This window comes from Podarcis liolepis (assembly GCF_965112155.1).
Source record: "Podarcis liolepis genome assembly, chromosome: 9".
Lineage (NCBI taxonomy): Eukaryota > Metazoa > Chordata > Lepidosauria > Squamata > Lacertidae > Podarcis > Podarcis liolepis.
In genome coordinates, this window is record NC_139564.1 from 15,451,768 (window position 1) to 15,467,223 (window position 15,456).

Genomic DNA, 15,456 nt, shown 5'->3' on the forward strand with positions numbered 1-15,456 from the left:
ATTAGCTAAAGTGGTACCTCAGGTTAAGAACAGTTTCAGTTTAAGAACGGACCTCTGGAACGAATTAAATTCTTAACCCGAGGTACCACTGTACTTATTTTTTCAAGTTATACACCACTTGATTGAAAACACACACACACACACACACACACACACACACACACACACACACACACCTTCAAAGTGGTTTACCAAGAGATGGGTTTCCTACACAGGAGTTGTAGCTAATTGTGATGGGCAGGACCAGAGGCAAATGCTAGTGGAACAACGCAGGGGATTCTTTTCCAGCCGGAACTTGCCGGAACTCAGTTCCTGCACCTCTCAGGTGGGCGCCATTGCCATTATAAAAGAACAAGGGAGGCATTCGTGGTGAGTTCAGGCACCTTTTTTTCTAGAAAAATAGTACTGGGTGTGATTCTTACCATTGTACAACAGAGTGCTGTGCAAAGGTCTCTCCACACAGACATACACACACACACACACACACACACAGAGAGAGAGAGAGAGAGAGAGAGAGAGAGAGAGAGAGAGACCCCTCTATCCTGGCAAAAACTCTCCTTTCCAAAAGGCATTGTAATGACAGAAAAGGGGTGCAGTCTGTGTATTGTGCAAGCAGATATGGATTGCAGTTCCTCTGAGGGCTGTATCACCACCCAGAGGTCAGCAGTAAAAGCTTTTGTCCACCTTGCAATATTTTATCAGTATTTCGCTTTTCCTTATAGGCGTGAGTTGAAATCATTCACTTATATGGGAGAAAATAAAGAGGCGTACTATTAAGTAAACCTGCTTTTCAACCCTGGTGGGGTGGCCTTAGTCGCTGAAAACTAATCCTAGCTTCATCTGCATCTTGAGCTCTGTTTCTTGGTCACACAGTAGTGTGACAGAATGTTGGAAAGTAGCTTCTAGAGAAATGAATGAATAGATTGAGAAAGGATATAGGCCTAAAGAAAGAGAATTCCCAGGTATTTGCCATGGTCGTATTTTTATACATCAATGACCATTCATTCATTCATTCATTCAATGACATTAATTCCCACCCACCCACCCCTGGGCATTTTGTTTGTTTTTTGTTTGTTTCATTTTTACCCTGTATAAACTACAAAACAAACAGTATCTAACACTTTTCTGTGAATTAGTTATGAAACTATAAAACTACTACAGAAAGACTGATACAGCCAAATAGTCCAGAATCATTTAGCGTCATCTCCTGATTATATGGTACATACTGTAATCTTAAAGTCACAATATTAAAAATAAGAGGCCACTGCTTCACAAACATCTCCAAGCACATGTTCTGCACAGAAGCACATCCCATGTCAACCTAATCCCTTTCAAAGCCTGTTGGCGAACATGGCCAAAGACGTCTCTGTAGGAATGCTGGAGTGTAAGAGCAGATATGTGCACACAACAGAAACATGTGGCATGACTTGTCTTGGATTATGACACTTAAGCTTGCAGGTGCAAGACTGCACATTTGAATGCTCCCCAATGAGGAAAGGAAAGAAAAAGCACATTCTGTGCTAGATCCAGGGCCAGACTGAGTCGGGTTGGAATCCATTGTTGAAATCAATGGGACAAATTAGGCATGGTTTGGATCCAGCCACTTGTTCATGGCAACCAGCCTGCCAAGAAACAGAATTGCTAAGTTATGTTTCTCTCCTTCACTATGTGCAGAAGAAATTGTATTGTGTTGTCCTACCTGAGATCCATATCTCCATCCACCCAGTAACTGACAAAGTTGGACAGGGAACCTCCAGGGGAACAGCCAATGATAAAGATGGCAAGCGTGTAGATTGACTTTGCAGGGAAGTTGATAGCCAAAATATAGGCTGTCAGAGGCATCAGCCCAAATTGGCACACCATCCCCACAGCGATGCCCGATGGCCTCTTGATGTGGCCCCACATCTTCTTCATATCTGTAGCGCAACCCATGGAGAACAGCATAAAACCCGTGATAATTGCTATCACAATGGGAAAAGCCAGATCATATATTGTACTTCCATAATCTTGCCCGTCTGTATTGCTGCTTGTTCCGTTGTTAGTATATGGGATGCCACTTGAGTTGTTTGCCATCCTCTTTCCACGTTAGTCCCAGTCTTCTCCTTTGCAGTTGAGTGCTAGGAACTGCTGAAGTTCATCCCATCAGGTTACCTTTACTGGGAATTGTTAATAGGTAACAACAGCACACACAGAGAATGCCTGTTGCCATTGACTACCTCAGCAAGCCCTTACTAATCAGATTAACTTAGGGCCAAACGAGATTTGACATTTGTCATGTAACGACATTGCATAGCTGATTTTTGCGAAATGGTGAGTGCTGAGGATTCTAAGCTATCTTCTTCTTCTTTGGCGATCACTCATAGGCGAGTAAGATTGTCTTCCATAAACACGGTTTTAACAATGACTGTGGAGGCCAATTCTGGATCCACACATCCTTCCACAGTGGAGACATTGGTTTCCGGGTGGGAGTTGATCGTGGTGTGGATTTGCCAAGCGTGCCTTCCTCTTAGCACGTTTCTCCCTTGCATCCTAAGTTTGAGTGTCTTAAAGTCCATAACACCTTCGGTAAAGGCTGTTCTCCCACTGGAGCTCGCAGGCCAGTGTTTCCCAGTTGTCAGTGTTTATACTACATTTTTTTAGATTTGCCTTGAGAGAGTGTTTGAACCTCTTTAGTTGACCACCAGCATTACACTTTCCATTACACTTTTAAGTTCGGAATAGAGTAGTTGCTTTGGAAAACGATCATCAGGCATCCGCACAACATGGCCAGCCCAACGAAGTTGAAGTTGAAGAATCATTACTTCAACACTGGTGATCTTTGCTTCTTCCATTACACTGATATTAGTTTGCCTGTCTTCCCCAGTGATGTGTAAAAAATGTTTGGCGACACCTTTGATGGAATCTTTCGAGGAGTTGGAGATGGCGTTTATAAGTGGTTGTGCATAAGGTTGGTAGTACAATAGCTTTGTAAACAAGCATTTTGGTTTCCCTGCGAATGTCCCGGTCTATCAGGATTGTGGCCCAGCAGGAGGTTACTTTAATCCTTTACTCCCGGCATGATCCTGATTGAAATGAGAGGCTCCCAAATTGTTACACACAATGGGAAGAAAACTTGCATTGGCACCAATGGGACCTTTATTCCCATTGCAAGTAGCAGCTGCCTAGTTTCCATTATTGTAGGGGGTCCATTTTTAAGCCCCTATCCCCTATCTGGCTCAGGCTCCCCAAGACAGCAAATTATTTTAACGTCGGTCAGCTGTGCAATGCTAAGCTATGGGGGAAATGTCACATCTTGTTTGCCCTAATCATGATTGCAAGATCTGGATCTGTGGGGTGGGCTTCAAAAAATGGATTTTTTACTTTTGGCTGCAAATACCATACTAGAAAAAGGTCATGACTGGAGGACAGGGATGGCTGGAAGAGGAGGTGGAGCCCACACAAAGCAAATGCCTCGTTTATTTGTATCAAAGGTAAGACTTTTATATTGCCCCCACTTTGTCCCAGGCCCTGCCCATTTGGCCCTTAGAAGGTTGAATAGAGGAAAATAGGGCTCTGTTTTACTGAAGTCCTCGCTTTCTTGTAATATTTTGAATATCATTATTAGCCTGTTTTAAAAGTATTGCTATCTAAAGTCACTGATATAAGAAAAATTGTTTAAATCAAAGGCACAGCACACCCAGCTAATAAAATTATGGCAATATGGTGATGATAAATTCTGGGGCTTGAATGATCAAGTGGGTAATGTTTTCATGGCTTCCCTGGGTCACCCCCAACCCTACGCAATTCTTCTGAGCAGACCAGATCAACTTTCTTTACGGTGTGCAGTTTGCTGTTCCAACAGGGGTAAGGGGTGTCAGGCCTGGGGCCAAATCTGGCCCTCTACTTCTCTTCATGTGGCCCTCAGAACTTTCCCTAGGACATATCTCTCACTGGCTCCATTTTGCACCCCAAGTGCTTTTGTCTGGCTGGGATGAACTCTAATAACGCCTCTTGCCTTTCTGGATGAAGGGGGTAAATGAGTGTTTGTACAAACTAGGCTATTCTCCAAAGGCAAAATTCACACCTGTTGCCCCTCCCACTTTCCCCTCTGCCCCGCCCCCCACAGGCATATGACCCTCATAAAGTCACCCAGATGGGAATGTGGCCCTTGGGCTGCAAAAATGCCCCTGCCCATCCCTGCTGTTGAAGATTGCATGAAGCAGCCCATTCCACTAACTGTGGTTAGGGGAAATGGTACGTGAAGCCTTCCCATCTCTTCCTTGCAGCTGGAAGAGCAGCGGAAGAAGGAGCAAGTGAGCCAAAAGCTCATGCATGCATTTATAAACCATTACTTATCATTACATCTGACCAGGACCATAGCATTGTTCTTTGTCCTGCCTTCCCTGCATTGACCACCATTAGGCATTCAAGACTGGTTTCCCAACTCTGTTTTTAATAATTTGAATTATGTTACTAAGATACACATGATCTTATTAAGGCTGCGGAAAGCCCTTTGTTAGCCTGCTCAGTTTGTGCACTGATGTGGTGAATAGCTTCTCTACGGTTGATATAATCACCATAAACATGAGTCAGACCTAGTTGGGACCACTTGGTGGCAGTGGTCTCCTTGCCAAATAGATCCTACGTTTCAGTTCGGACTCCACTTGCTGTGCTAACTTGCAGTGAAGTTCAATCTTCTCAAGTCTTTGGCGTTGTAAAATCCTGTTGAATTCTATTGCTAAGATTATGAAACAAAAGAGAAGAATGGAACAGGATTCTCATAGAAACACAATTCTTTAGACATGTAGACCAGGAGTTGATGGACTACAATTCTAATTGTTCTTCACTATTGGCTATGTTGGCCACAGGGCTGATGGCAATCCATCATCATCATCATCATCATCAAATTGTGTATGCTGCCCTCCATCCAAAGATCACAGGGCAATTCACAACTTTAAAAAAAATACATAGTATAACAAAAACCAAACCAAACTAAACACATAGCCTCCCTCATTTAAAAGGCCATAGGATGTTAATCAGCCAAATGCCTGACTCAAGAGAAACATTTTTACCTAGCACCTAAAGATATGTAATGATGGTACCAGGCGAGCCTCCCTGGGGACAGAATTCCACAAAGGGGAATCGCAGAAAATGTCCATTCTTGTTTGCCACCCTCTAAACCATGGGTAGGCAAACTAAGGCCTGGGGGCCAAATCCAGCCCAATTGCCTTCTAAATCCGGCACACGGACGGTCTGGGAATTAGAGTGTTTTTACATGAGCAGAATGTGTGCTTTTATTTAAAATGCATCTCTGGGTTATTTGTGGGGCATAGGAATTCGTTCATTATTATTTTTTCCAAAATATAGTTTTTTCCAAAATATAGTTCCCCCCACCAAAAAAATATAGTCCACCCCCCCCACACACACAAGGCCTGAGGGACAGTGGACCAGCCCCTGCTGAAAAAGTTTGCTGACCCCTGCTCTAGACCTCTTGTGCACACAAAGAAGGACCTCAGGTGATGAATGCAGGATCTGGGCAGGTTCATATGGGGAGAGGCGGTCCTTGAGGTATTGTGGCCCTGAGCTTTTTAAGGCTTTATAGGTCAAAATCGGCACTTTGAATTTGGCCTGGAAACTAACTGGCAACCAGTGCAGAATTGACCATCTTTCCATGGTGAGCAACTTGGCCGCTGAACTGGCATCTACAGTTTATAATGCAGGAAATGGCATCTACAGTTCTTCTTTATAACAGCAAAAGTGATCTAGAACCCTATTTGCCAGTGTTGCAAACCTGGGGAGGTCAGGTGTCTGTCCTGGCACATGACCCCTTTGTCTGTGAATCAGGGATGTGAGCCAAGGTCTCCCCAGCCCAAAGTACATTACACCAGCTGGTAGCCAAGGTGGCACATGCTCCTATCGCCCTAGATCACTAGCCATGCTTGCTAATCCACAACATCTAGAGGGTACCACAATGGCAACCCCTGCAGTAGACCAGTCACCAACTTTTGCCAGGTCATGCATTTCCCATTTGGCCCTGGTCGTGAGGCTATGGAAAAGCAACTGCGCAGGGTATCATGCTTGAACACCCCTGTACACTTCAGAATTTACCACTGCACCACTTCCCAGTTCGATCTATTGTAGCATTGCATACAAATATGTATGTCTACACCCTATGTACATGTTTGATACAAACTTTGCAAACTTAAAAAAAGAAGAAGAATTTGGTAAGACTATCAGGCCCAGATAAAAGTGCCTATCCCAAATTTAAGATAAAAACACAACTTTGTTTTCTCACCACTGCCTGTAACTGAATATTTAAAGTTCTTTTGCAAATGAATATGGTACAAAATTAAGGAAGAGGTCACTGAATGTGTGTTTAGATTAAAGGTAGGTCTATAGACTATGGAATTAAACCAATGGCCCTCTCCTAGCAGTAAATTCCACATATTAATTCTGTGTTGAGTAAGCAATTAAATTAAGAAGGAAACCCCAGCACCCTCCGGTCCACAAAGTCCACGTATGTACCTTGTACAGAAGGGATGGGCGCTTTCAAAATAGTTTTCACAGGCCTCAGGTGGAAGGGAGAGCCCCAACAGATGTCATGATGGAGAGGGTTGCTGATCTTTTCTGCAGATGCTTGCAACAAACGCCTTGTTAGTTCAGCAAATTCAAAACGGTTGTGCCTGAAATGTCAGCATTACAATTAGAGGTATGCATTTGGCAAGGGAATTCCAAAAAGTGCATATAAAATTGTGCCTAAATTGGTTTTCCTCTTCCTCTGTTGCTTTCGCCACCAGAGGGAAATCCCTGCCAGTTGCCTAATATGGCATCTGCAAAAGGCTTCACTCAATATCTCCTCAAAAATCCATAATGTACAGGGCGGAAAGACTGTTTGCTCCCCCTGTTCCATTCCTGTTTGCTTGACTTTGTCCACGCTGAACACCTCTCCTTAAAGCATACGCACATTTCACTGAATGCCAAGATTGGACACCCATTCTCCCTTCTGTTCCAAGCAGAACAGAGTTGCAAAAAAACCTTTTCTGTGTGTGAGTGCAACAGTGACTGACCTAGGTGTCTTTTTCCCATTGATGGAGGTGTGTGCTAATGGGAGGGGTTTGCCCACATCATTTTGTGGTCCTCTCTCTTTTTCTGCTCTTTTAGGTGTGCCACCCATTCTGTGTTGTGTCACCTCCCCACAGCAGCCAGTTTGTGACTGGTGACCACAGACATTTGTCAAGATTCCAAATGTGTCCAGCAGCCCGGAAAGGATAGTTATCCTGTTCCAATCTGTACATGTCTCTGAAGATTTTAAGATAGAAGGAACTCTATTTGAACAATGCAGTGAAAAATACATACACTTTATAACCACTGTCTTTCAAGACAGATTCTCTTTTCTTCTTCCTGTGAAAATCAAATTCCATGATGGGTGGATGGTGCTGTGTTTACACCTGCACTTCAGAAACAGATGGATATCCTATTGTGCTCACCTGTAATAGAAAAATAAGTGGAACATCTATCCATGCAAGGGCGGGAAAGAAGCTGCAACTAGCTTTAGTAAGTGGTGATTATAGCGTTAATGACCCGCCAGAGTCACCCAACTTCCTTGCAAATGAAAAAGCTTTCAACAAATTGTGTATTGGGACATGGCAGGACCTACATGGTCTGTCCATCTCGAGGTGAACTATAATTTTCTCAGAGGCAAGTTGTGGGGAAGCTAGCATTGTGCTATACAATACGTACAAGAAAGAATGGAAGTTAATATATAGGCCAGGCACTTCAAATTCCCACTTCGCCATGAATCTCACTGAATGACATTGGGCTAGTTGTTGCCTCTTGGCCTAAGCTGCCTCACAGTGTTGCTGGGGATATTAAATGAGTTGGGGGAGAATGGTGTGTCTCAACTGTTGCCCCTCTCCCACCCCAGCAAGAGGGAGTGTGGCTCTAACATTGAGAACAGTTTCCTACTCCTGTTGTAAGACAGCTTTGTAGGTGCCCTACACTGCAATCCTAAATATATTTACTCAAAAGCAGATCGTGCAGTTGTTATAAGAATTCTAAGGTCTCAAATATAGAATAAATGTGCACAAGGTAAAACACACATACATTAAGTATCTAAACCACATGTCTCAAATAGCGCAGGAGAGTAATCCTGAAGCCATCTTGATTCTTCATGACCCCAAACATTTCCTCTGGGAAGGAAATATCTTGGAAAAACCTTTCCCAGTAGTTCTTTTCACTTACAAATTCTTCAAATCCTGCCTTAAGAGCATATTTTGTGTATGAATAGGGTAGGCCTGTGACCTGGATTCTAGAACTAAAGTAATTACCATCTCAAAAGGTGGCCAGGTAATGCAATCAGTAAAATATTGTCAGTTATCTTGGCAGACAGGAGACGTGTGTATGACTCTTTGACTGGTCTTTGGCTAAGGGGTTGGGTAACTATTAAAAAGTTCCTCTCTGACTTAGGGGACTCAGTCCCTTGAAGAGCTGGGCAGCAAAAGCCAAACCCCATTTTTCCTATAACACTATATTCAGTGGAACTTGCTCCCTAAAGTGTGTTTAGGATTATAATTATAAAGGCACTTGGGGTCTGTATAAAACAATGAACAAAAGTCTGTCATGTATTATAAATAGCTTAATTAATTTTCCTGCTGGGTTGGCAATAATGGTTCCCTGTTGTGTTTGCTACTCACTTTTTTCATAATCAATGATGGCCAGCTTAGTAACTTTCTCTTCCCCCTCACAGGTCCATTTCTCGTGAGGACCTTAATTTTTGACCTCAAGCCTGTCCTGTTGCCTCTGACATTTCCCACAGGTTTGCTTCTGATGTAATAAAGAGTATTGTATTTGTAAGGCATATGGCTGGAGGCAAATATGCTAAAATAAACTGAGGCGATACTACAAACTGATATTGGTGTATTTATTACTTTGTCATACATTTCCCTAGAAAACTGGGGCGAGGTTACCAAGATTTACAGTATTTGAGACTCCACTTTGCCAAACAACATAAATGGAATCTACTGATGTTTAATGACCAATGATTTATAGTGTTCTGATGTTAGTAAGGTAAAGGGACCCCTGACCATTAGGTCCAGTCGTGATCGACTCTGGGGTTGCGGCACTCATCTCGCTTTATTGGCCGAGGGAGCCGACGTACAGCTTCCGGGTCATGTGGCCAGCATGACTAAGCCACTTCTGGCGAACCAGAGCAGCGCACGGAAACATGGTTTACCTTTCCACCAGAGCGATACCTATTTATCTACTTGCACTTTGAGGTGCTTTCGAACTGCTAGGCTGGCAGGAGCAGGGACCGAGCAACGGGAGCTCACCTCATTGCAGGGATTCGAACCACCAACCTTCTGATCGGCAAATCCTAGGCTCTGTGATTGAACCCACAGCGCCACCCGGATCCTCTGACTGATGTTAGTATTGCTTGTCTATTTGTTTGTTGTGGATTGTTCTGAAGAAAAAAAGTTTTCCCTCCGAGCGGCTTTACAAACACATAAAAGCAAAATGCAATCGATACACGAACTATAGATAGACAGATAAAAATATATGCAGCACACATTTCAGATAAAGGCAGCATGAAATTACTTACATCAAGGATTAGGAATTTAACAAAAGTCTTGGGATAATAAAAAAGGATTTTGCCTGGTGCTAGAAAGATAACAAAATAATCGCCTGGCCAATCTCCCTGGAGAGAGCATTCCATAGTCTGGGTTTCCCACCAGACATTTTGGCACCTGAGGTAAACTATGAAATGGCTTTTACCCCACCAGGGAACAAGTGGGGAGTGAAGATATACTCCAGGAATAAGAGGCAGGTGGGAAATAAAATCAATCTTACCCAATAGTTAAAGTGGGAAGGTTGTACATGGGGCAGAATGCGGTCTGCTCTGAATCACAGAGGGTGGGTTCCTCTGCCATTTCCCCCCCCTAGGGATAGAAGGAGGCCATCAGCGCCTCCAAATTGGCATTAGAGGCGCCATTGGGGAAGGGCTGCTGAGGAGGCAGCAAATCTGGACTCCAAGAAGTGTGTGGCAGCCATTGCTGCCACAGTGGCGGCAGCGGCAGCAGCAGGCGATACATTCCTTGGAGGCCGGACCTTCTGCCCCTGTAGATCCTGCCGCCTGAGGCAGTTGCCGCACTTTGCCTCATGGGCAGCGGCGTAGCGTGGGTTGTCAGCACCCGGGGCAAGGCAAGTAATTTGAGCCCTCTAACCAGTGGATTTTGCACCCCCTAACCCGTGGAGCGCCCCCCCCAGATGTTGCACCCGGTGCGGCCGGCCCCCTCTGCACCCCCCACGCTATGCCACTGCTCATGGGTGGGCCAGGCCTCAGGTCACCACTGAGAAGGTCCTGTATCTCATTGCTACTCCCTTAACGTTAGTGGGAGTGCAGAGGCAGAGCCATCTATAGAATATTGAGCGGCGGGGTGCAAAAAACTGCCCAGCACCCCCATTTTTTGTGGGGGGAGGCAGCAGCCAAAGTTGTTAGGCTTCTTTATGGGGGCAGCTCAGAGTTGTTGAGCTTTTGGGGGACACACAACTCTCTCCCTTGCCACGGTGGGTGAAAGGAAGAGAGCAATCCCCACAGAGGCTTGGGAGGGAAGCTGCACGCCTAATGTGTGCAGCATGTGTGTGCTGGGCGGGCCTCTCAATGAGGAGGGTGGCTGGCTGCCTCGGTGCCCACAGCAGAAAAGCCTGCGGCACTCCAACGGGCTCTGCTCCACTCGGCAGCGGCTGTCGGCTGGCCTGGCTCTTCAGTCCCCGGACTGGCTCTTCAAATCTTGACCCCGGACTCTCGGCCTGGCATCCCTGAGAGCCTGGCGCCCGGGCGCCCCGCACCCCTAGCCCCTATGGGTAAGCCGGCCCCGTGCAGAGGTAAACCTCAAAAGATAATCTTCAGGGAGAATTAGATCTTTAAAGAGTATTTGGAAAAGCAATACAATAACAAATATCTCCTGGCAGAAATAGAATGATCCTTGTAAAACAACAAACTTAATGTTTTTTGATATCTGACAGAAACAAAGAAAGAAATACAATAATTTGGAACTGTGTGAGAAAAAATTGTAGAAATAATAATACAATGAGTCTAATCGGAAGCCAAATATGTTTGTTTTGTTTTGTGTTATTTTTCTTTTCTTTTTCCTCTCTCCCTTCCGCTCACTCCCTCCCCCTTCTCCTTCTCCTTCTTTCTCTTCTTTTTTCTTTCTTTGTGTTTCCCTTCTTGGTCTTTCTCTTTTTGATATGTTAAGAAAGAGATAAAAAGATAAAAGTGTAATATGAAAACCTCAGTAAGTTAAAAGTGATGTTATGTTAAAAAAAATATTACTATTTATATATTATTAAAATTGGTTAATTGTAAAGGAATTGAGGTAGCAACTACTGTGGGGGTTTTTATTTTCTTTGCTAAAGTTGAATTCTAAATAAAGTATCATATCATCTAAAAAAAAAATCTTCAAAGTATAGAAATAAAGGTAGATGATCCAAAGTGATAGGGCTGTATCCCACCTCCCCACCCCCACCCCATTGCGAACTTTTTCCAGCAGCAGGACGTGGAAGAGCCTCTTCTGGAGATCTTAAGGCAATTAAATAAAATGTTCTAGCCACGCAGACTATTCCACTTCCCATCAAAAACCCTTTTTATACCCTTCAACACTTCTAACACATTTATGGAGTGTGGGGGGGGGGGTTGTAATATTTTTATTAATTTTAGCATACAAAATTTTTAAAGACATACCACACAAATTATTATACATATATCCTTATTTGGACTTCCTTCAGCATCTCTGATAGTCTTCCGTCTTGATTGTTTCTCCTGCAATTCTTAACTTAATATTGCCTTTACATTTTCTAACAAATCATTTCTCCCTTTCCATTTTTACAATATTTCTTAAGTTCTCACAGAATTTCTTGTAGTCCTACAAACGTAATCTGATCGTCACAAATACTTTTCAGATATTCCGTAAATTTAGTCCAGTCTTCGGTAAACTCTGGTCCCGCCGGTCTCGGATCCTTCTGGTTAGCTTGTCTAATTCTGCGTAGTCCATCAATTTCATCTTCCATTCTTCTAATGTTGGTAGTTCTTCTTGCTTCCATTTTTGGGCCAATAGTATTCATGTTTTTTAGGGGGGAGGTTTAAAGAAAGGGATTTGGGAATCCCCTGCAAGGATTTTCTATAGTTCTGCAAACCTTGGGATTTCTCCTTGAGCTTTGCTGATACTTCGCTTGTGCTTGGATGGAGTGATGGTTTTGAGACAGGTTTGAGCTCCAACTGTTGCCAAGCAGGGTGGCCAGTTGTGCCCATACAACACAGCAGCGTGGATCCATTTGTTGCTTGCTATGATTGAGATCCCCACAAAACCGGCTTTGTCAATTTGCTTTTCAGTCTGCTGCCCTGCATGCATGTAGCTTGAGGTGAGGGTGCTGAAGAGAAAGAGAGAGATGAGAATGAGACTGTCAACCTAATGGAACAGAACGTTCAAAATTTCTGTCGGCCCCAAGTTGTGCCAGTGAAATCTTTGAAGTAAGCCAAGAGATGGATTTGTTTTGTTCCCAGTGCTGTTCCAACAAAGGGCATAACATTGTCCAAACTGGCGCCTCATCCCAGCTGGAAAGGGAGGCTGAAATTCCTAACGGAAGACATATTTGAGTAACTTTGCTGCTCTGAGCAAGCACACATTTTAAATTATGTATCACGCTGTTGACACATCCCAAAAATATTGCTGCCTTCAGCATCTCTTCATAGCTGGCTCTATGAAAAGAAAGCTGTTAAAAGCAGGGGGTTTAACCTGGAAATACCGAAGCTATTCTAGCCTTCCAACAGGTTGCCTTAAATACAGTAGATGTTGTGTATATATATTTTGATGATATGCAATGTCCAGACTCTTTATATTCAAGAGAACTTTACTTTCAAAACAGCTTTGCTTTCATAAACATATAACTGGGAAGAACATATCTACTGTTATGTACTGAAGTTCTCACCCTTGGCCAGCAGGGGGATACTGTAGATAGTTATGCAAATGAAGGATCGAAAGTGACGTTCAGTGATTGGATAGTTTTAGAAAGATGTTACAGTAACGTTGTACTGGAGCTCTATATAAGCAGGCTGACTGAACCCTTCAGTTCAGTTCTGTTCTGGCCTGTGAATAAACAAGAGCTGTTTGAAGAATCGCTGTGTCGTCTGATATGTTCACCCACAACTTAACATCTACAATCTCATGTTTATTCACTTTGTTCCTTATTTAGAGCACAATTTTCTCCCTACAGTGGTACCTCAGGTTACATACGCTTCAGGTTACATACATTTCAGGTTACATATGCTTCAGGTTACAGACTCCGCTAACCCAGAAATATTACCTCGGGTTAAGAACTTTGCTTCAGGATGAGAACAGAAATTGTGCTCCGGCTGTGAGCAGCGGCAGGAGGCCCCATTAGCTAAAGTGGTGCTTCAGGTTAAGAACAGTTTCAGGTTAAGTACGGACCTCTGGAACGAATTAAGTACTTAACCTGAGGTACCACTGTATTTTAGGTATCACCTTCTATCTTCTTCACTTCAGACAGATCATGCTGACACAGACTGTCCTCAGCAGTATCCAAAGGAGTCTCTCTCAGCACCCATTCTCCCTCTCACGCACCTATAGAGAAAAGCAGAAAACAGTTTTAAAAATCAGTTACCTTTTGCAATAAGGAATGCGAAGGGAAAACACCACCGGAAAGTGCGGGATGACACCTGGGTTTTAATTTTTGTTAGGTCATCTAACCACCCTGTAAACAAATCAGAATGAACTTTAGTTAAACAACCAAAGCTGTCTAATCTCCCTGCAAAAAAATAATAATCAGGATGAATGCTCAATATACATGTTGTTTGGAAGCACTGTTAGATATTCAACCAATAAATCAAGTCTCCATAACTCACTTGGCCAAGTTTGTTAATACACAAATAGCAACATCTCCATTTCCAAGTGCCCAGTGAGAGAGAGAGAGAGAGAGAGAGATAGAGAGTTTGGTTGTCCCTCTTCCTGAACCAGCAGACATGTGTACACACAATACATAATTGTATACAGTGGTGCCTCCCACACTGCATTTTTTTAAAAAAAATATTTATACTTTTCAAGTTTATACATTTCACCAACTTCACAATCATTTTAACATTTCAAAACTTGACTTCCTTCCCCCTCTTTCTGCGGTTCCTTAAATTTATTTTTAATATTTCCTGCATATCCAAATTAACTTAATTTGCTCATTTATTCATCTACTTTAAATATATACCCTTATAAAACTGCAGGTTATTACAATAATCTGCCAACGTTCTGATCTGTTTACAATTTGTCTGTAAATATTCAACAAACCATTTCCATTCTTTTATAAAAAGTTTGTTGTCTTGGTTTCTTATTCTTCCGGTAAGTTTTGCCATTTCTGCATACAGTGGTACCTCGGGTTAAGAACTTAATTCATTCTGGAGGTCCGTTCTTAAGCTGAAACTGTTCTTAACCTGAGGTACCACTTTAGCTAATGGGGCCTCCCACTGCTGCCGCTGCACGATTTCTGTTCTCATCCTGAGGTAAAGTTCTTAACCTGAGGTACTATTTCTGGGTTAGCGGAGTCTGTAACCTGAAGCGTCTGTAACCTGAAGCGTCTGCAACCTGAGGTACCATTGTATTCCATAAGTTTTTGTATCCATTCTTCCTTTGCTGGGACTTCTGCTTCTTTCCATTTTTGGGCAAGTGTTACTTGTCCCATACTGCATTTTAAGTCACTTTTATTTATTTTTTTAGCCCCCTGCATGCACCAGAGAGGGAGGGAGTGGGGAAGTTGTCGCCTGATGCGCACAACCTGATTTCCTGAAGCCAAACTGCTATTCAGTGAAACCGACACCTGCACATGTGCAATGGCTGCCTCAGAAGTACACACCTCAGCCTAACCGCAGCTGAAATTTTGGAATTGGATGGAAGCTGCTGTGAGGGAAAGCTCATCAACCAGGTGTGTTTCTGAAGAAACAACAACAAAAGGATTGTGGCGAACGTCATGCGCACTTGGCTTCAAACACCAGCAGTGGGAGAGCACGGGAACTGGAGCAAGCAGTGATGCGTACATTAAAAAGGTAAAGGGACCCCTGACCATTAGGTCCAGTCATGACCTACTCTGGGGTTGCGATGCTCTTCTCGCTTTATTGGCCGAGGGAGCCGGCATACAGCTTCCGGGTCATGTGGCCAGCATGACTAAGCCGCTTCTGGCAAACCAGATCAGCGCACGGAAACGCCGTTTACCTTCCTGCCACAGCGGTACCTATTTATCTAATTGCACTCTGACGTGCTTTTGAACTGTTAGGTTGGCAGGAGCTGGGACTGAGCAACGGGAGCTAACCCCGTTGCGGGGATTCGAACCGCCGACCTTCTGATCGGCAAGTCCTAGGTTCTGTGGTTTAACCCACAGCAACACCTACGACCCCTAATGTGTACATTACCCAAGTGGTAT

General features: G+C 43.6%; 1 protein-coding gene across 1 annotated transcript; it reads right to left on the minus strand.

Moving 5' to 3' along the window:
- Positions 1–4,412: 4,412 nt before the first annotated feature.
- Positions 4,413–8,814, minus strand: LOC310685999 (uncharacterized protein C4orf36 homolog). The gene is made up of 4 exons (XM_083459157.1): positions 8,673–8,814; positions 7,336–7,466; positions 6,505–6,662; positions 4,413–4,717 (listed from the first exon to the last, which is right to left on the minus strand). The coding sequence occupies exons 2-4, from the start codon at positions 7,398–7,400 to the stop codon at positions 4,575–4,577; spliced, it is 366 nt and encodes a 121-aa protein (XP_083315283.1). The 5' UTR covers positions 7,401–7,466; positions 8,673–8,814; the 3' UTR covers positions 4,413–4,574.
- Positions 8,815–15,456: the final 6,642 nt, after the last annotated feature.